The sequence below is a fragment of the Pogoniulus pusillus genome, chromosome 1 (genome assembly GCF_015220805.1).
Source record: "Pogoniulus pusillus isolate bPogPus1 chromosome 1, bPogPus1.pri, whole genome shotgun sequence".
Lineage (NCBI taxonomy): Eukaryota > Metazoa > Chordata > Aves > Piciformes > Lybiidae > Pogoniulus > Pogoniulus pusillus.
The window spans coordinates 37,296,523-37,317,641 of record NC_087264.1 but is presented as its reverse complement, the minus strand read 5'-3'; the positions used below and the strand labels follow the sequence as shown (position 1 = coordinate 37,317,641).

Sequence of the window (21,119 nt, the reverse complement as noted above, 5' to 3'; positions counted from 1 at the left end):
ATCAACCAGATTGGAAGAGACCTCCAAGATCATCCAGTCCAACCTATCACTTAGCCCTGTCCAGTCAATAAGACCATGGCACTAAGTGCCTCATCACTTCATCCAGTCTTTTCTTGAACACCTCCAGGGACAGCAACTCTACCACCTCCCTGGGCAGCCCATTCCAATGGCAAACCACTCTCTCTGTGAAGAACTTCTTCCTAATATCAAGCCTATACCTCCCCCAGCAGAACCTGAGACTGTGTCCCCTTGTTCTGTTGTTGGTTGCCTGGGAGAAGAGACTGACCCCCCCCATCTGGCTACAACCTCCTTTCAGGTAGTTGTAGGCAGCAATGAGGTCTGCCCTGAGCCTCCTCTTTTCCAGGCTAAACAACCCCAGCTCCCTCAGCTCTCATCAGAGGGCTTGTGTCCCAGGCCCCTCACCATCTTCGTTGCCCTTCTCTGGACACAGTACTCCTTGGAGAAGAGGTGACTAAGGAGTGACCTGATTAATGTTTACAAATAGGTAAGAGGTGAGTGCCAAGAGGATGGAGCCAGCCTCTTCTCGGTGGTGGTCAGTGACAGAACAAGGGGCAATAAGTGGAAATTGAGGCATAGGAGGTTCCATGTGAACCTGAGAAGAATTTTTTCCCTGTGAGTGTGACAGAGCACTGGAACCAGCTGCCATGGGGGGTTGTGGAGTCTCCCTCTCTGGAGATGTCCAAGAACCATCCGGATGTGTTCCAGTGTGATTTGCTCTGAGGGATCCTGCTCTGGCAGGCGGGCTGGATCAGATAATCTTCCGAGGTCCCTTCCAAATTCTATAATTTGCAACACTGCCAAATCAAGTTGTCCTGCCTTCAACAAGTGCAAATTAATTTATATGTTTCCCAAAATCTGAACAATCTGCATTTTAATGTGCTCTATGACAATGTCTGGCCTTGTTTTCTAAGAAATCTACATTAAGTACTTAATACACACCCTCTACATTCTGGCATATAAAAGAGCACTGTTTTAAGGATCTCATCGCTTTCTCCTCTGAAGCAATGAACTTTAGCTTAAAAAGAAGCTGGATATTGTTTCTTTAAACCTTAAACATAATGATTTTTTAAAAAACCCAAACAGCAGAGCAAGACAAGTGGTTCTTGAGACGTAGCTCAAGCTCATTCCTACACTCCAGTTCCAGACACATAGCTCACAGGAATTCAAAATCCTCACAAGTGACAGAGTTCCTATTTGGGACATTTTCCCTTCTCCTTTCCTTGCAGAAACAGAGATACTTTAGGATGATGTCGTAATACTCTTTGCCTCCAGTTTAATGTCTCCTATGTCCAGAGACAGCTGCAACTCACAAAACTAGAAAAGCTGGGACTTGTGGAGCTAGCTAACAACTAATGTGACAGACAGATTCAACAGTGGTAACTTTATTTATGGGGTCCTATCCCCTTCCTATGCATAATTACTTAAAATCAGTGGTGTAGAAGAATGAAGAAAAGGAGAAAAGGGAAGGTTTGAATTTATTTTTTTTAAATTGAAGTAAAAATAAATGTAACACTTTTTTCTTCAAAGCTGAACAAAATACCTACACAAAGCTAGGCAACTACAAAAGTGGAAGACAGGTTTAGAGAAGAAAGTAGTACTCTTAACAGTAATGAAGCCATTCAGTCTCTGGGAAAATTATTAAGAAAATATTGCTTATGCTACAGGCTAGCAAAAAAGAAATCTCCTGAGTGGAACACTCCGGCAATAGCTGGTAGCAAGGGAGGCCAGTAAACAGAGGCACCCTTCCTTCACTAAAAACATGCATAGTAGTAACAGGTCTGCATCACGACAGATCTCTGACTTCTTTGACGCTGGGAGCAAAAGCATGGCCTGCACTTTCTCCTTACAAAGAGAAGACATCTGTCAGCTCTTCCTCACTGCATGACCTTACGGGAGAAGAAAATATATAAAGTGCAGTATTTCTGTATTGGTCAGGACAACGGTACTGTGATTAACAAGATATATACCTGGGTTCTCCCATATACCCGAGTTTTCTCTTATTTAGTCACCAAAAATTAACAGAAACTCAACAGAACAGTCCAAACAGTTTTGGAACCTCTGTTTTCCCCACAGCCAGTAACCATACATTCCCTGACTCCAGATTACAGCACAAGTCGAGTCCTTCCAATGTTCTCAGGCACTTAAGAAACAGAAACACTTAAAGGTTACTGGGTTTACAGATTTTAAAAGCTGACAATATAGCTGTCAATACAGATGCATTCCTTTGCTTAAGGCTGATGTCTTATTTCGTATTAAGTCCTCTATTTTGCTTTGCCTGTATCATTTGGAATTTGCTGAGTTAAGTCTGTATCTCCGATTGGTATGTTTTGTAGTCTGCTTCCTATATAAAAGGACACACATTCAGAAACCCATGTGTACTCAAAATACCTTTCCAAGATAACCACAAAAAACTCAGAAATTCAAACTATAGGTTGGGGGCAGACAGGTTAGAGAGCAGCTCTAGGGGAAATGATGTGGGAGCCTTTGTGAACAGTAGGATGACCATGAATCAGCAACGTGTCCTTGTGGGCAAGGAGGCCAGTGGCATCCTGGGGTGTATTAGAATGGCTGTGGTTAACACGTTCTCCAACCTCTCTACTCTGCCCTGGTGAGGCTGCATCTAGAATATTGTGTCCAGTTCTGGGCTCCTCAGTTCAAAAAGGACTTCACAGAAGTGCTTGGAAAAGTCGAGCACAAACCCACACAGATGATGAAGGACATGAAATATCTCCTTTATGAGGAAAGGCTGAGGGAGAGGGACTCTCTAGTTTGGAGGAGACTGAGGGGTGACTTCATTAAAAAGTATACAAAGGGCAGTGTTGGGAAGATGAAGCCAGGCTCTTCCCAGTGATGTCCAGTGATAGAACAAGGGACAATGGGTGCAAGCTGAAGCATAGACTTCACGTGAATATAAGGAAAAACTTTTTCACTGTGAGGATGACAGAGCACTGGAACAGGCTGCCCAGGAGGTTGTGGATTTCCTTCAGTGGAGACATTCCAAACCTACCTGGACACATTCCTGTGTGCCCTGCTCTAGGTGCTCCTGTTCTGGAAAGGAGGTTGGGCTAGATGATCTTTTGAGGTCACTTTCAACCCCTAACATTCTGTCATTCTGTGAAACTAAACCCAGGCTAAACATATTCAAAGCATAGTCTTCAGAGAAACAAGAGATTATGTCTGTTCATGGTGCTCAGACTTTAGCAGCAGCATCCTGCAGATACTATTGTGTATTTTGAGGAGAAAATCTAAATTAGCTGCTATGGACATTGGAAATGCCCATGTAGCAAAAGCAGCCATTTCAGAATCTTTATTGCCTGTAATAAAACTACTGTTACCACTGTAACCACAACAGCAGCCAGTTGATTAGCCCAAGGCATGTGTATTCAACCTAATTTTCAATGACAGCAGATATTTAATACTTATCTAAAGTAATTTTTTCAGAAAATAAGACTTTTACAGGGATATGAGCACAGCAGACTTGTTGCAAACAATCAGTTATATCATATCATAGAAGTAACATTACCAGCACAATTTATTTTCTGTATGAAAGCATTTTCTGGTTACAGCTGAGAAAGTGCTGAGCTATGACGTGGGCAGAAACTTCTATACTGGGCACAAAGAGAATGCATCTTTCATTTCTCTTTAGATAATAAAAGTTGCAAAACTCCCACATCTCAAGAATTTGGTTTTGGAATGGAGATGACATCTAAACTTCCTATACAGAAGAGAAGCAAATGCTGTTGTGAAATCAACTTGATTAATTTGTTTTGAAATACTATTTTCTCTATGATATTCTTAAGACTGTAGAATGCAAAATAAATATGGGGACTGGAAAGGTTAATACAACAGAACAGTTCTGGGTAGAAAGCACTTGAATGGGGCACAAAGCTTGTGACTAAACTGAGGTAAAAAATGCAGACAATTTATTAGACAAGAAATCAGATAAATTCTCTTTAGCGTATCCATTCAGCACTTTGTACTGCAATGACTCAATGCAATCTCAGCCACTGGCACTTCCTACAAAATAGTATTTGCTAGTCCAGTCCAGTTTCAACTAAACATACTTCTATTTTTGCCTAAAAAAAACTAACAAATAACCTTTGTGTGAATGGTTAACTATTTTTAAGAAGGCCACCTGCTTCTACTCTTTCCATGAGTCACAAACAATTGTGACATCTAGAGAAACAGGAAACCACCAACTACCATCTTCTCTAAGGATATCGTAACAGTAACAATGAGAGTCAAATGACACATGACAGCAGCCCTGTAGAGAAGGACTTAGGGGTACTGGTGGATGAAAAGCTGAACACAAGCTGACAATGTGCACTTGTAGCCCAGAAAGTCAACAGGATCCTAGGCTACATCAAAATAAGTGTAGCCAGCAGGTCAAAGGAAAGTGATTTTGCCCCTCTACTCTGCTCTAGTGAAACTCCATCTAGAGTACTGTGCACAGCTCTGGAGTCCTCAGCATCTGAAAGACACGGACGTTTTAGAGCAGGTCCTGAGGAAGGTCACAAAAATGACCAGAAAGCCTGAGCATCTCATCTGAGCTGAGGGAGTTGGGGTTGTTCAGCCTGAAGAAAACAAGGGCTCAGGGAGGCCATAGTGCAGCATTTCATAAAGAAAGATGGAGACACACATTTTAGCAAGGCCTGCTGCAACTGGTCAAGGGGTATTGGTTTTAAAGTAAAAGAGGGAAAAACTTTTTCACAGTAAGGGTAGTGAGACACTGGAACAGATCACCTTGCCTGTAGAGATGGCAGACACCCCACCCCTTTCAGTATTCAAGGTCAGGGCTCTGAGCAACCTGATCTAGTTAGGCATATCTCTGTTTACTGCAGAGGGGTTGGACTAGATGACCTCCGGAGGTACCTTCCAGTCCAATGCATTCTGTGATATATGTTTACTGTACCAAATATTTCAGATTTTAATCTTACAAAAATTCTTAAGAGTAGGATTGTTAGGACAAAAATGCCTGCAAGATCCAAAATTTAAGCAGACCTTTCCTTAATAAATTTTCTTCTACTGAAAAATACTGTTTGTTAACATATACTAATAATGCAACAAGGATTTTAAAAGTTCCATCAAGTAAGTTGAAAGCAAGATTTTTTTCATTTGTAGGTCTCCATTTAAAAGTTTTGTATTATCTAGCTCTAAGCATGACACAGAAACAGCTTTGGACAAAAGATTTAAGAGCACATCATGGTAAGGTGCACAGCTAAGAGCTGTGCAGCAAGAAAATAGAGTACTGTGTTAACAACAAAGGGAAAAGTTAAGATTACAGAATTTAAAGTCCAGGCATCAGGAAATACGTATGGTGCCATTCAGCTAAACCTCTTCCTCCATGGTTCTTCACATTTCCTTATTTGCTTGGTCACTTTTCTATTGTGATAAAAACAAAGTCTGTTCTGGGGTCAGCGATAAAAAAAAACAGTAAAATACCTATTTTAGCACACTAAAATGGTCAGGAGAACCATGGTGAATTCTTAGTTGTTCAGCTGGTAACAACGTCTGTCTAGTTTCACGAGCACAGCAGTACCATCAAGACAGATGCTTTTAGCTCATAAGCTGCCTTCAGGATACCGTTTTTTATGAGAGCTGATTTGCATACCACCAAGTCTAAGCTGAGTCTGCTAGTAGCTGATTTTGATCAGGGTGCCAATGGGCAAGAATAAGCATACCACAAAAGAAGAGCTAGAAAAGACAAAATGAATGAGAAACCATTTTTAGAAGTTCCTTTCTGGTAAGGTCAGTGAAGCTATCTTTTATTAGGAGGTGAATCTGTGCCTAGTTGTTCAAAAAATTCAAAACCTGCCTCACTTTTATCTCCAGTAGGGATGACTGAGGCCTTTGTGGCAAAGTAGATTTCTGATGAAAACCATCCCTGTTTTATAAAGACATATTAGAGTTTTCAACAGTTGACACCTCAAGTGGTTGCCTATAGGAGTGCCGGAAGTTCAGGTGCCAGAATGGGAAGCACACAGATCCCAAATCAGTTTCATCAGTATTAGTGAGTTGTGAAGACCTGCAAAACTGAACCATTTCAGTTGCTATTCCAGAAGTTTCTAAAAGTATTTTCATTGATAGCTTTGTGCTTTGTTGTTATCTACAGTTAAGAATACAGTAATTTCTGTTCTGCAGAAAATCATGGAACTGGATTTTAATATTTGCAAGAAAGCTGTGCTCCAAGCTGAAGATTGTCTATTTTGTCACACATTACAGATGTAGACTGCCTTTAAATGTATAAAGAAAAAAAAACACACTCTTCACTAAACTGTCTGGTTACTCAACATGGCAAAAATCTGCAGATCTTAAGTTGTAAATGATTTAAGAATTAAATTTAACCTACAGTTAATATAATCGTGGTGTATTCAGGTATCAGAGTTGTGTGTACACAAAGTGCACTTGAGAAAAGGCTGTCTTCCACCTTCACAATAAAGTGCTTCACTAATTATTTCAGGAGCTGTCCAGGTGGAGCCTTCAGTCAGAAGCCTACAGGCAGCACTGGCTGGGCCAAGAGCAACAAACAGACCCTACTTGTATGCTTCAAAATGCTGGTTAACATTCTGGATGGACAATCTTGGAGATCTGATGTAAGGATCAACTTAGAATATTAATTCTGGGAGTTCTACCAATTTAAGTTGAAGCTGTCATGAAAAGACATTTATAATGGAAGACTTGCATCACCATCCTATTCAAGTGATTTGACTCCCCACGTGAGCAATACCTTATGCAAAGATTCTAAGTTGATGTTGAAGGTTTATTGTGGTGGGGTTGTTTGGTTGTTTTAATAAACATCCTCTCTTTAAGTGACTGTGCTGCACCCATTTCTTGCAGTGTCAAAGGTGTAGGAAATGGAAGCTGAACAAGGAGATACTTTAAAATTCAATCTTTTATCAACAACTTACATTGGGACTCTAAAATGACAGTCAAGAATTTTACATAATGATAAATTTGGAGGATGATCACAACTTTGTAGTTGTCTCCTCTGCAAGGCTTTTCTCAGCCAATGACGAAAATGAAACAGGTATGTTTTTCTGTTTTCATGCTCCATATGTTCTTAGATTTTAAAAGCAGAGATTTAATTCGTGGATGCAAAACATTATCTCTTTATAGTACTAATTTTGTTGCTGCAACAAACATATTTCCAAGAAAACAATATTGCAGGTGGTGAAATTGATAAATTGTGCCAAAGGCTAAGGCCTTGTCTCTACTAATAAAAGTAAGTACCCTCACAAAGACCTTGATCATCACTGTCTTAAAATGCTCAAGCATGAGCTTAAATATGAACTGAAGTTCATATACTTCTGTTTAAACACAGATTAGGATTTCTGACAGACAAATGCCACTGAAAAGCTGATAATTTAATTAATAACTATCATCTCCACTATCAAAATGCTCTGTATTTTAACAGTTCAGTTTTGCTGTGTAGAAACAAATACAATAGCACATTTTCTGAAATCCAAGAAAAATTATTTCATTGTGGTACAACAACCTTTTCACTAACTATTCCTGCCATAAAAATCATAAAAATCACTTAAAGGGGAAAGTGAAGTTGTATAGGTGCCCACATACTCATTTATTGGTTTTTTAGCTACTACTCCACCTTCCAGCCCGATAGATGGTTTTGGCCTCATCTCCCAAAGAACCACAAGGTAAGGTTGGAAGTAATTTGCCTGCAAAAGAGCTACTGTGCTTCTCCCCATGGAAGAAGGGGAAAAGAAACAAACTGTGACAGAGATATCCTGGTGATTGCAGAGTAATCTCACATTGCAGAATAAGAGGGAAACAATCTGAAACAACCAATGCCTTTTCTGAGCTCTGATCTTAAGGTGTGCTCTGTGTCTGCAGAGCACCTGTACACATTATGGAAACCAAGGGACCGAGCATATGCAGTACAAGGCAAAAATCAAACTCTGCCACAAATTCCAAAATCTGCAAAGTAAGGTGAAGATGAATGCCCTTGTACTGCATTCGACAGACTACCACAATGGGCACTTAATCTAGCAGGTGATGCTACAACAGTAGATGTTCAAGAATGAAAGACAGAAAACAATTTTCTGTATAGTTAAAATTCTGAAGATAGATTACAGTTTGGTTCTAATTGTATATGTGGTCAGTGTAGACTTAATTAATTCAATAATGGTCACTCCAGTATTAATGTACAGTTTAGGATGAAATTTTTTCCTGTAATGCATCATGTGACTTCCTATTACATATATATATATATATAAGCATCTGGTTATTAGAGGCTGGAAATGAGACTGAGGTTTGGTAGCGATGCTCTAATGTGGGTTCAGCTAATGCATGGTTTATCTTGCTGGGGCGCTTAGCTCACTGGGTCAGAATAGTGCTATCACCAGGTTTTCTATCAATGCGTACTGGCAAGAATCTGAACTTTGGCAAAGGGAGAGAGAATTTCATAGCTTAATTTTCCAGGGTTTTTTTCCCTCTTTACCAATTACAGTAGCTTACAATAGTTAAGATAGCTACCAACTGCACAGAATACATTGATCTCTATTCTCTACCTACAGTGTAAAATGTTGCTTTTGAGGAACTTAATACCTGCTTTAATTCAGTTTTGTTTCATCCCCTCAGAACCAGAACCAGTCCTTAGAAGAATTCGTAACACAAAAATATTTCTTAATCTATAATTCTAGAGTGTAATGTTCTCAGAAGATTATTCATCCAAGTGTTTTCTTCTTCCACAAAATGTTTTAGCTTTTTGCGCAAGAACAAGATTGGTGACAGTTGTATTAAATCAAAATGAGAAACGCATATCAAGTAAAATAACTGAAACAATTATTTCAAATATTTTGTTTGAGAGACTATTATGTTAAACTATGTGAGAGAAAATGAAGAGCTCTTTACAAGAATTTCACTGATGTTATAGTATACTAAAAATCCTAGAATTCAGCAGAAAAAGGCATTATCCTTTCTCTTTTTTGCTACTGCTATTTTCTTTCCATTTTGGAGACAATTCCAGAATTGCAGTGGAACTCTGGCTTTTAATTTAATGATTAGAAAGCTATCAGTACATATTTCAAGGCAGAACACAATTTGTTGGTATTTTCATTAAAATAAACTGTAATGCTGTAAGTCTTACATTAAAATATAGATGCACACTAGTAATTAAAAAATAATAATCAAATAAAAAGCACAGCGGAACACTTCAATTACTGATAATAATCATAGTGTAATCTTGTCCTACCAAGTGTGTCTCCAGGTACAGTTTAAGGCTGTCTGTCTCTGCTTTAGGAGGAGTCCAATTCTCTGTTGTTTCCATGGCTTCATTTAACCAGTGAATGAATTCATCCAGCTTGCTTACAAACCCCTTACCAGATAAGGAAAAAGAAAGAACAAGAAAAGCATATTTGTTAGTAAAATGGCACTCTGGAAACCGTACACTCAATTTTTTTTTAAAGCCAGGAGAGTACTGTATAGTACAATTTTGTCTTTTACAAGCATGCTAAGAAAAAAACAATTACCAAGTGGCCTTCTAGTAAATGAGAAGCAGAATGGTGTTTCTGGGGATAAGCTAAGGTGATATTTTGGAAAATAATAATGTGAGATCCATATGACACTGATGAAATGGAGAAAACAGGAAAGTTTTAGAAGATATGAGAGGGATATATATAAAGCTGCATCTTGATCGCAATGAAAACTGAGCTGAAGACCTTGCACTGGACAAACTGGGTGTAGTGTGAACACTGTTGGTTGACAAAAGTGCAGAACGAAGCTGCATTAGCACGGTAGACGTCAGTAGACTGAGGCAAGAAACTACTTCTGAGAAGTTGGGTCTCATGATTCCTGTTTTGGTTGAAAGGATGAGACTCAGAAAAAATCAAACAGTAGGTGACGCAGAATATATAGCATTTAATATAAATATTGCTGATTGCATAGGAGCCACACAGATGGTGCTCCTGAGAAGGTAGCAGCTCCTGCTTCTCAGGAGCACCATTTATTTCAAAATTAGTACCAATTATTTTCTCTGATTAAAAATAGTGCCCCTGAATTTACATGATTGGATGATACTGTAGGCACATACTGAGTACAGATAATTTTACCGAAGTCTTATCCACCACAAAGCAAGAGAGTAAACAGAACAAACTAACTGTGATGCTTATAAATATCCTGAAAATTAACTCTGAAGAGAAATGTCCATCTCTTACAAGCATCCTAAGACTAAATCAAGTTAGGTTTAATACTGGTTATATTATTAGTTATTAACTGTGAATTTTGCAGCACAGTAATAATTTAACTTCCAGTTGGATAACAACTTTGTATACGTACTCAGTATCTCACTCTCACCACTTTATTTATTGAATGATTTCTGGTAATTGTTAGTCCATTCAGATAGGTAAAAGCAAGCTAAGCATAAAGCTTTTAAAGACTCCTGAGTGACTCAGGAGCCCAAATTCTCTTCTCCGAAGTGGCACATGAAACTGGAATTCTAAACAAGTCAGAAACAGGAGTCTGAGCAGTTGGTGCACAGCTGTGTTATGCAAAGAAGTGCAATGATAACAACACAGACCAAGTAGAGCAACATTTCCTTGAAAATTCATGGTAGCAAAGTCACTTTATCTCAATACTGTGCCAAGCAGGATCCAATAATCAACCCCTAGCTTCCAGCTGAAGGTACAGTGCTTCTGAACCAACACTAGCCTCTGGCAGGATGCTCCAGTGCATACTGCAGACCTGACAGCACCCACTGAAGCATTCTGCAAACTTTGGTTTCATTATTATTTCTTATGTGAGTCCCTACAAGTCCTCAGAATGAGAAGGAATCTATTGCCTCCACTGTATCTCTAAGCATTCTAAAGAGAACTCTTTATCTGCAGATTTCATTGCAGGCTTTTTATCAGGACATTGCAGAAAGGGAAAAAAGAGACAGAATAAACAACCCAGAGGATACGGTGACTAAGACAACATGTCTCCACTCTGGGGCAAGGAATGGAGAGAGCAGCACCCCCATTCTCCCACAGCAGGCCATGCCACTTGGGCTATGTTCCTCACTTCAAGCCACAGGACAGACTCGGGGCAAGATGTTCCCTTAGCTCTGCTGCTTGCTTTTCTCCAGCTAACAGTGGAGCATAAGAGATGCCTGACAAGCAGAGGAGTGGGAGATGTAAGCTGACGGGGAGAGGAGCAGTAGAAGTAAAGTCCTAGTCTCTCCACAATAAATCTCCGTCTGTATTTTAGCAACATGCTGTCCTTGAGAGGTGAAGTGGTAAGCACGAAAAAAAACGAAGGCAGGCTCTCTCTTGTATATGCGTCACACAACAGACACGTACAACATCTGCCTGCGGTACTCGACGTTCGCATGCCTTCAAAAGGGTGCTCAGACACACTGCAGGCTCGCACCAGTACAAAACCCAACAACTAGAAACCCACTCGTTTCTGCCCTCTCACAAAACACGCCGGTGTCCTAACGCCTGCCACCCGCGCTACTCCTTACGAACTCCCCAGCAGCAGGCACCAGCGCAGCGCGTACCCGCTCGCGGAAGGGCTGAGGCGGGCTGCGGGCCCCAGCCGGCCCCCATGGGGCGCAGGCAACGCGTGGGGGCCAGTTTGAGGGAAAAAAAATATTGATACAGCCTTCCCCAGAACCCCGATAAACCAAGCTAACTAAGGCGGTAAGGCTGCAAAGACCAGTGCCACTTGGCATGTCAGAATCGCGGCTGATGACATGGTGCCCGAGAGAAGCCCCCGGCAGAGTGGCTCGCCGGCAGCGGCCAGCCTCGGCGGATTTTCTTCTGCCTGGCACCACAAATCACAATAATCTTACCGTTTTTCAAATAACGGCAATAAAATTTTATTGAATCCGTTCCGCGGAGCACAACCGCAGCAACCGAAAACAGCGGCGGGCCGAGCAGCGGAAAGGCAGCGCCGCGCAAGGGCCGCCGCGCCGCACGCGGCACACCGCGCCACCCGCCCGCCGCGCGCCGTGCCTGGGCCCGCAGCGCCACCTGCCGACGCCGAAGCACCCGCGCCCGGCCCCGCTGGCGGCCGCCGCCGCCCGCCAGCCAGCCATGCAGCCCGGGCACTGGCGTGGCTGGGGCACTCAGCAGACCGAAAACGGGACCCCTATGTCCCTGTGGCTGCGCACACCATGGCGAAAGTGCCGGCGGCCTGGTTTCAGTCGTGAGAAGGTACGGAAAACGATTTTTACATCAAACTGTGTGTAAGATGAAACTGCAACAGTGCAGGTCCTGCTCCCTGCTTCACAACCTAATGGTCACAACAGTACCCCAAGGATTTCACAGCAAGCCCTACGATTCCATCCTGTTTATTTTAGTCGTCTGATGGCAGTAAGGAGGGAGATACCTTTATTATCTGGCCACCAGCTTCGTGACTCATCCCTGCCTAGGAGGCCACTCTTGTTTGGGAATTGGAACCTATGGAAATATCAACTGCAGCACCTCTCTGGAGTTACAGTTTGCAAACTGTAACTGGTGCTGGTGCTAAACTTTACCTTCTCGCCATTGATCTTTTGTTCAGGTGTAGTTGTTGAGAGGCTTTGAGATGTAGGCAAGAGCTCACCACGAGCTGCAGCCTCGATCTTGTTCAAACGGTTGTGCTGTGCTGACTCAGCTGGCCCCAGCAGACAGAAAAAGGGCAAAGGCTGCCTACCCCTTCATATTTGGAGAAGGACCATTTGTAGTGCAGTGGCCCATGTAGCCCTGTCATAAATACAGATTTGGATCCTTAATCTCCTCCAGTCTAATAACAGAGGAGAAGTCTGAAATACAATTTATCTCTGACTGAAGGGCCACTGCCCTTCCACACTCTGACCAACACGGAGTCATTTCTGCATGATCAACGTGGCCTCATTAGTTGAAACAGAATGCAGTTAATGATGTACGTGTATGTGAGAACACAAACAGCATTATGGTAGCTTCTTCTCTCATCATCTAGAATATTTCCTGGAATATACCTTTTAAACAAAGACTTTAAACAGAACAAGTTTTTCAGAAAGAAAAAAGAAAATCTAAACAACAACAACAAAAAAAAAATCTCTTGTGGGTCTCTGTCAGATCATGAAACTACATTCTGAAAGAACATATTACAACATAATTTCAAAACAAAGATGAAACTTAGCATGTAATCTTAAATCCACATCCTGGCATACTCAGTGCAAGAAATAAAACCTTAAGATCACAAAATTTAACCAATACAGGACAATTTTTCAGTCTTTTTTTCTTCATTTTATACAGATGCACATGAAACCTCATTATATCCTGTCCTAGACACTTCTTAGCTTACTGTTTTTTCTGTTTGAATTCATGTTTTCCTCTCTCTAGAATTTTAGTAATCATTCTTAAGTAGGAAAGAGTTTCAACAGGTATAAACTTCAGCAAAGCTATGCTGGTTTATACTAGTTACGGGTCTGATCTAGACGCTATCACACTTATAATGAAAACAGTATAGCATCTACCCAGCTCATGCTTTGGCAAGGGGAAATGAAACTATTGTATTTTCCATCAAAGCGTCTTGAAAGTTGAAAACCCACAGTCAGCCACACTGAAGTTCAAATTTACTGTACAAGAATTCCTCTGGGAGAAGAGAGCAAAACAAAACAGGAGAAAAAGTAACACCACTACAATCCAGTCTCTGCTTTCAACCAGCTGGTTCAGTTTTGCAAATGCAATAGCTCCATACTCTGCAAGCTTTACGTTACTAAAAACCCACAAGCTCCTCCCTGACACAGCATAAAGCTATTCTCATGCTGCTTAGTAATATATATATATATATATATATATATATATATATAAAAAATAAAGTAAATTGGTCTGGATTGCTGTCAGATTAATTGTAGACACATGTATAATAAAGTTTGCAAAGAGTAGTAAGGCTCTTCAATGCCCCATGCAGAAAGTTTTTAAACATTCCCCTTTGAAACATTCAGCTTGCCATTTTATTGTCATAATTTTACAGGTTTTCCATAGGGAAAGGAAGAAAGTTATAATCACACATCCTTGAACAAAGCTAGAGCAAAAATGTCTTCATTTGAAATTCAGCATGCACAAAGTTAGTTTTTGTGGTCTAATTCTGTCCTCTCTGTATGGATAAGAATGAAAGAGACAGACCATTGTAAGTATTGGGAGGGAGGAAGCTTTAACTCAGTGTGCCTGCTTTGGTGTCTTAGAGAATGAAAAGATACTTTAGAATTAATAAATTCTTTAGCATTAAGGAATTAATTAACTGAAGACTTAGAAATAGAATTGATAGGATTTAACTAAATATCCTGAGATTTCCATAATAGTGACCAGAACACTCAAACTAATTTGAGTCACAAGACAAGAGAATTCACTTGCTGAGTCACCCAAAAAGGGCAGGGATGGCTAAGGTCAGAGGCCAAAGGCACGAATGGATATTGGGCAGTGGAAGGATGTACCTGGAAGTTTGTTTACCTGCCTTGTTCTGCTAAATACAAGGACATGCAAAAGATACAGATCCCCCAGCTGCTGCTCAGGGTTGCAGGGCTCCCTATGCCCAATACAGCTGGTCAAAGGATCTTGGGTCAGGCAGCCTGGTTGGTCTGTCATGCGGGATAACAGAGCAGATGAGCAGCTGTGGTAGTGTGCTGCCAGCACAAGAAACCCAGCAGCACAACTGCAAGGCCTAAAGAGATTGTCAGATGAATAAATCTCATATACAATTCATTACATTTAATAGGACTTTCTGTCTTCTATACCAGGAAGATTAAATACTTAAAATCATTACAGAAATAGGCAGTCTTGGCATCCCAAGTAGTTTGTGCTTGTCTCCACTCCTTTTCCCTGTTTCGCTGGATCCTGTTTGCACATTCCTCCCTACTCATGGTGACTATTCAGCACATCTCACTGGACCCCTCCTCCACCCTGCTACTGCCTCTTGGCGTGGTCCATGAATTCCTCACTCCCATGTCTCTCTAGCTTTCACAATGCCATCCTACACTTTCCCACTGAAGTTCAGAAGCTCACCTTATCTCTGGTCAAAGACTGACCTCTTTTAGAAATAGATGTCCGTTAGCTTCCTACTTCCCAGCTTGTGGCAGCAGACCCAAGGCTGATGCTTACTACCATCAAATTAGTCATCTGGAGAAGTTTTGGAACCTATTGATTCTAGCTGCATGCACACATGGAGATGGTGGCACAGCCAATGCTCACGATTAAAAAAGGACAAAGTAGACCCCAGGAGAAATGTTATGGGCTGTCAGCAAAATAATGAGCAGTTGACCAAAAACTACTAATAACAGCTACTAAATGAGTGACAACAAGGTAAGCACCTATGATACTCTAGAAAGGCTGCTGTCCCTGATGACATCTATGCACATTCTCTTGTCAGAGGTGTTGCTCAGACATACTCTCTTTGCATTGTAGTTTTCTGAGCAGCACAAAACTATGATCTCCCAGAAAAGTTTTTACTGTCATAGCCACGAAAAAAAGGCATGACTGACCAATGATTAACTTAAAATTATGTATGAATGCCTCTCAACGAAGCTGACATCACTTCTAGCACTAGAACTTTTAAAGTTTCCTAACTTCATTTCAGTGGTTTCATTTTACTTTTACATTTCAGCCCTTTTTTTTCTCTTTTTGGCAAATAGGGAAGTAAACAGACCTGGTGTTCAATAATTTTAGCACTTCAAATGATCTCATTTAGACTTTGAAGTTCAGCTTTCATTAATTGAATGGAATAGGAAAGGAGGAAGTTTCCATCCCAGCTGCAACTATCACTTTACAAATCCAGCTTTTATTAGGCCACATTTAAAATGGAAAAAGACTGAGGCCCAGTTCTCTAATTTTGAGCTTTAGCCTGAGAGACTGCACATTTATGCCTACCAAAAAAAAACCCACAAAACACCAAAACCCCAAAACAAACCCAACAAAAAAAAGGGTAAACACACATAATTTTTACTCTATTAAAAAAAGCAACCTCTTTTTTCCCCCCTTGGTATACTAAAAGTAGCAGCATCATAGATGATTTTAATCTATTTTTTAAGTGAGATTTGTTTAGATGAGGAATTTGGATATGTGCACCTTTGGAAGCTGGGATTAACATTGCCAGAATCATGCCATAAAACATAAAAGGTGCAACTGTATTCAGTAAACACAATTATAAAAAGTTTCATGAGCCTTCATCCTAGATCAAATTTTGGCTTTGGGCTTTGCTTTTTGTGGAAATTCCCAGATTTACCGTGCCTACATGGCACAGGCAGCAAAATTATTTCAATGCCTTTTGGCTTGTGATTTTAAGCTGTGCATTGTGTACACTACTTAATTAGTCAAATGTGTTTAAGATGTATGCTGGCTGGCTTCCACTTAAGGTACTTCTGATCATTGCATTTGTAAAAGTACAAAGCCCCTGTAATGACTTATACTAAGTTTAATACCAGAATAAAAAGAGACGTGTCAATCTATTAAATGCAAACATACTAAAATTATTTGCCATGGTAGTTAAGAGTGATGCTGGAAAATCTGTTGTGTTCCTTGAACCTCAGCGTGGAAGCACCAGACAACAGTGCTTGTTAAATCACTACCCTAGACCTTTTTTTTTTCTTTTCTAGCTTCTCTTTTATTATACAGAGGGAGTTCTCTTCTTAAAAGAATTGGTTATGAGGCCATGTGCTTAAAAATGAATGTCCAATTTTGTTGCAAGCAGACAGTGTTGTAAAGTTTGTTCCCAGTTTACAAAAAGACTGAGCTCACAGAGGGGGCTGTGTACAAGGATGGGCTGGCTCTAAGGGCACTTCTATCACAGAATGCATTAAGAAAACCCTTTGTCTAACCACAAAAGGACTTGCATATCAGTCTCAGGAGGAACACATTCCTGCCTATGGGCTTCATTTTCAAAAGGATAAAAGTGCTCTTTCTTCATAGGGAAAGGTAAGCCAAAGAAATCCAGGTACTCAAGAGGACGAGGCTGCAACAAACTGCCATGGTCAATCTAATTTGAGTTAGATCGAGAGGCAACAATAAAGCCATTAGCAATATAGATGTTAGGAATCCCTAAGGAACCAAGGCATCACAATGACATATATTCTTTGTGTCAGTATCATCGAGATTATGTGGCAGAGTGACCTCACAGAAACATACAACTGACCAAACACATCAGCAGAATGTTTTTAATACAGCAGTTCAGAGTATATTCATTCACAGATACTTCAGAAATAGAATTTTGCAACTCTCTGCTGAAGAAGTGCTAAACTTAGTAACCCCAGAACGTGCAAATTAAGTTCACATTAATTAAACAAGGAAAACGTGAAGATCAAGATTAAATACTTCTCATAGTGGATATCCATGTAAAGGCATGAATCTGTCTTCTACTATATACTGTCTAGTTACGCATTGTTAAGGCTGTAAAATTGCAGAACTCTTTTACAGGTGCCACCTCTAGGCTTTGTGCCTAACTACCACCCACAGAATCAGAAGCTACTGAATGTATTTTTCCTAATGGGCATTCCTCTAATTGGTCATCACTTATATGGTTATGGAACAGCAAGTGGTAGGACAGTATGGTCACTGGCTCATTACTTTGTCTGGTTTCAGAGTCCCCAAGATGCATTCTGATGCTGGAAAAGATTTATATATATATAATATATATATAAAAATATAAAAATCTGAAGTTATATCAAAGAAAGCCAGCCAGACATGTCTCAACTTTTCAGGGAGATTTCACTGGAGAATTTGGAAGAACAAGGACAACAAAACATTGTTCTTACAAGCCTAGGAAGACACTACAAATTAACTCACTTCTGGCTTTGTCCCCAAAAGCTGATGATAGGGTACTTTTACTCCTATTTTTTTGCAGACCTTTGGCTCCACTACTAAATCAAACATATTTTGCTAATAGTCCCAAGCTACTTTTCTATATTTTGACTACAACAAGAATGTCAGAAAAGATTTTAAATAAATTCTCAGTGTGAATCATAACCATAAAAGCAGGATAGATTTATAAAACATGCTGCAGGGAAACATACAAAGGGTTTAGATTTCAATCCACTAAAAAGAACTGTATTGAAAGACTGTGAACCTGATAAGTAAAAGTATCAATAAAAAAATTCACTGACCCTATGGGACTGTTGACTTTATTTCTGGTTCTAGAAAAAGAGATTAATACGAATATTAAGAATAATTCCTAAGTGTACCTCTATAAATTATTTAAACCATTCCATGGTGTCACAAACATAACTCTCTCTTTCTCCTATGCTTTTTCCTACCTTTTGCTCAAGGTGAAGATCTGCTTTCTATTTTAAAAAGAACTACCATAAGGCCTCTGCTGCCATTTGGAATGTATAAGATGTAAAAAAGGATATTCTTAGTATCACAAGATTGACTGTGGGGCAAACATAGATACAGGAAAAGTAAGCCAAATGCTTCTAAACCCTGTTCCTGAGAGGTATATTCTTAGATAGCAGACAAGATTCCAACACTGCTGATAACATTTCCCCCAACCTTTTGAAGGATCAGTGAATGCCTAGAACCACAGAAGAGAAATTCATGTACTGGAAGGACACTGCTGGGGAGGAGACATCCCCATAGCCCTTAAGTCAGGACAGTTATTCATATCAATGTCATGCAGGAAATTCCAGAGTCATCGTGACTTTGCAAGTGTTCAAGAGTAGGGAGGACTAGTGGGGAGAAGGGAGGGGAAAGACTGCCTGGCTCATCCATCATTTAAAGAATCATCTGGTATGAACTTAACAGCAATATGGATTTGTTATAAACCTCCAGAAATGCCATCTGCTCTGATGGCAATAATGCCAGGCGTACAAAATGGCTGCTGATCACTTCTCATACTTACATGGCCCTGTTTTCTACCTGAGATGTTATGAAACTTTATACTGTTTTGTGCCTGTTTGCAAGCCTCCTGCATTCATTCAGATGAGGACAGAGTTCATGTCAAGAAAATATGGAAGGCCAGTACTGTGTCTTAAAAGTGGTGTGAGATTCAAAGCACTTCTGGGAATCAAGCAAATAAGTAAATTAGCAAATCCTTCTTTGTGTGGAAAACATTTACATATGCCTTCCCCTTCTAGACAACAGAAAATAGTTCTACTTATCTGCCTCCTAAGTTATCATGCATATTAATTTGAATCTGTTATTTTTGAGGCAATATTTGAAATTGTTCAAGTTCCATTACAGGCCACAGTGATGGATGACAGTGTCAGAAACTGAGCTGAAGCCTGGCCTTGGAGAGAAGGGGCTGCTGGAACATGGTCCTTGCCAGCCCTCTGGTGGAGATGCTTCTCACTGCCTGGAAGCCGCACTTGTGCCAGCAAGCCAAAAGTGTCCTCTCTAGGACATATTAACAAAAACCCCACCGCTTGTGCACAAATAGGCTTCATCATCACTGGATTATCAAGACATAGAGGAAGTGCTCGCAGAGTTCTAATAAGTACTGGCTTTTATCAGAAAACCTCCACAGTGTGAATCTGTATTCACATGTTTCTAGTGCCCATCTCATTCAGCATCCCTAGTCTGTGTGAAATTTTGAGATTGATTGGGAAAATATTGCTAAAGAAACTACAGAAACTATAGAGTGAATAGGGGAAACAGCAGAAAGCAGAAATACAGGATTTCAAGGATACCAAAGCCCTGAAAATGAGAAATAGGAAGAAGAAACAATAAGAAAGTGGGTAATAGAGTGGAAGCAAGTACAAGCAAAGGGAAAGATAGTTCTTTTTGGTTGGTTAAAAAAAAATGTGTGGTATGCTTTGGGTCATTGGAAATAAAATAAGCTGGCAAAAGCTCTTCTAGCTAAAGCAGAAGAGTCAGCCACTGTGATACTGTGAGCTGAGTAATGTACAAACTTCCAAAGGATATCCAGAACGGTCTTCAAAATTCATCATATTCCTAGGACTGAATATGTAGTTTCTGAAAATATATTTATTCACAAAGACCAATTCTTGATACTGTCTCACAGAAACTCTCACCACTCTTAGAATTGCTATTCTCTAAGTAATTTCTTCTTTATATAAAATACAAGAAGGCCAAGCAGCACCTAAGAAATAAAAATAGGTTCCTAAAACATTACCTAATACAGGGTAGGTTTTAACTTTTGCTTATATATCACATCATCAAATATCCTAAAATGAGGCCTTTTTAGATTACATCCTCATGTGACTCTGAATATTCAAAGAATAGCTGTATCTTAGAGACCAGCTAAGAGATGTGAATGCTTTTAGGCAACATATTTCTGTTTCACTCAGTTGGCAAACCAGAGAGCCAAGTTACAAACAATGTCTCCAGAAAATGGTAGCTAATGATGCCTCAAGGGAAGGACAAGAAGAGCAAATGAGACTGCCTGGTACAAGAAAGGTGATGCAAGGAACATCTAGAAAGGGGAACTTCAGTTCCAGAACAGCAGCTGGAAGAAATGTCTGGCTTCTGGAAGGACCCTGAGCACTACACAGGAGAGGGACTTGTCTCTGATAAAAATATGAGCCACCAAAATGTCTTGATATGTCCTGTTCAAAGAACAGCGTCACAATGCTGCAGTACATTCACACCTATTTCACAGTCCCATGATTCTTTTTTGTCTGCTCTGAACAGCTCTAAACTAGGATAGAAAATGCAGAAGTTATTTCACTATCTGTTGTTTGTAAGTGGAAATATATTATTTACTCTACAGATAAACCTCAAATCAAATCTCCTTATCATAACTGTCCTCTCTTTTTTCCTGTATGAAATGTTTGTTGTGCAGCAGCCTTAATCCAGACTCTGTGGATAATGTGAATTGATCATCTTTGTCTTCAGTGAAGCCAGTTGTTTGGCGTGCTTTTTCTAAAGATGCTGCCAACTATTGATGTTGAAGGAACTTACAGTAATGTGAGGGGTACTTGGAAATACTTCTTTGCCTCTTCATATAATTATTTGGAATGTTGTTTTGGCGTCATACCTTATTTTCAGATTGTTTTACAGTTAATGTATGTATTGATTATCAGCCAAAATGCATCCAAAAGGCAAACGGATCTTCATTTGCAATTTCCCCACATAATGGCCTCTGTAATATATTAGCTTTATCCTGCTCGGAAAAATAGACAGTTATGGATTACCAACATTCCGTGGTTTGCATACTCTGAGTATTCTGGCCTCAGACAGTGGACTGGG

At 40.1% G+C, this 21,119-nt stretch overlaps 1 protein-coding gene across 2 annotated transcripts in view; it reads right to left on the bottom strand.

The window, feature by feature from the left end:
- The window catches only part of AKAP6 (A-kinase anchoring protein 6), a 278,384-nt gene that overhangs the window by 152,151 nt on the left and 105,114 nt on the right, over positions 1 to 21,119 (bottom strand). For both annotated transcript variants that reach the window (XM_064148457.1, XM_064148466.1), the window contains exon 5: positions 9,233 to 9,355. In XM_064148457.1, the coding sequence (XP_064004527.1) occupies positions 9,233 to 9,355 (123 nt within the window). The remainder of the gene's footprint in view (positions 1 to 9,232; positions 9,356 to 21,119) is intronic.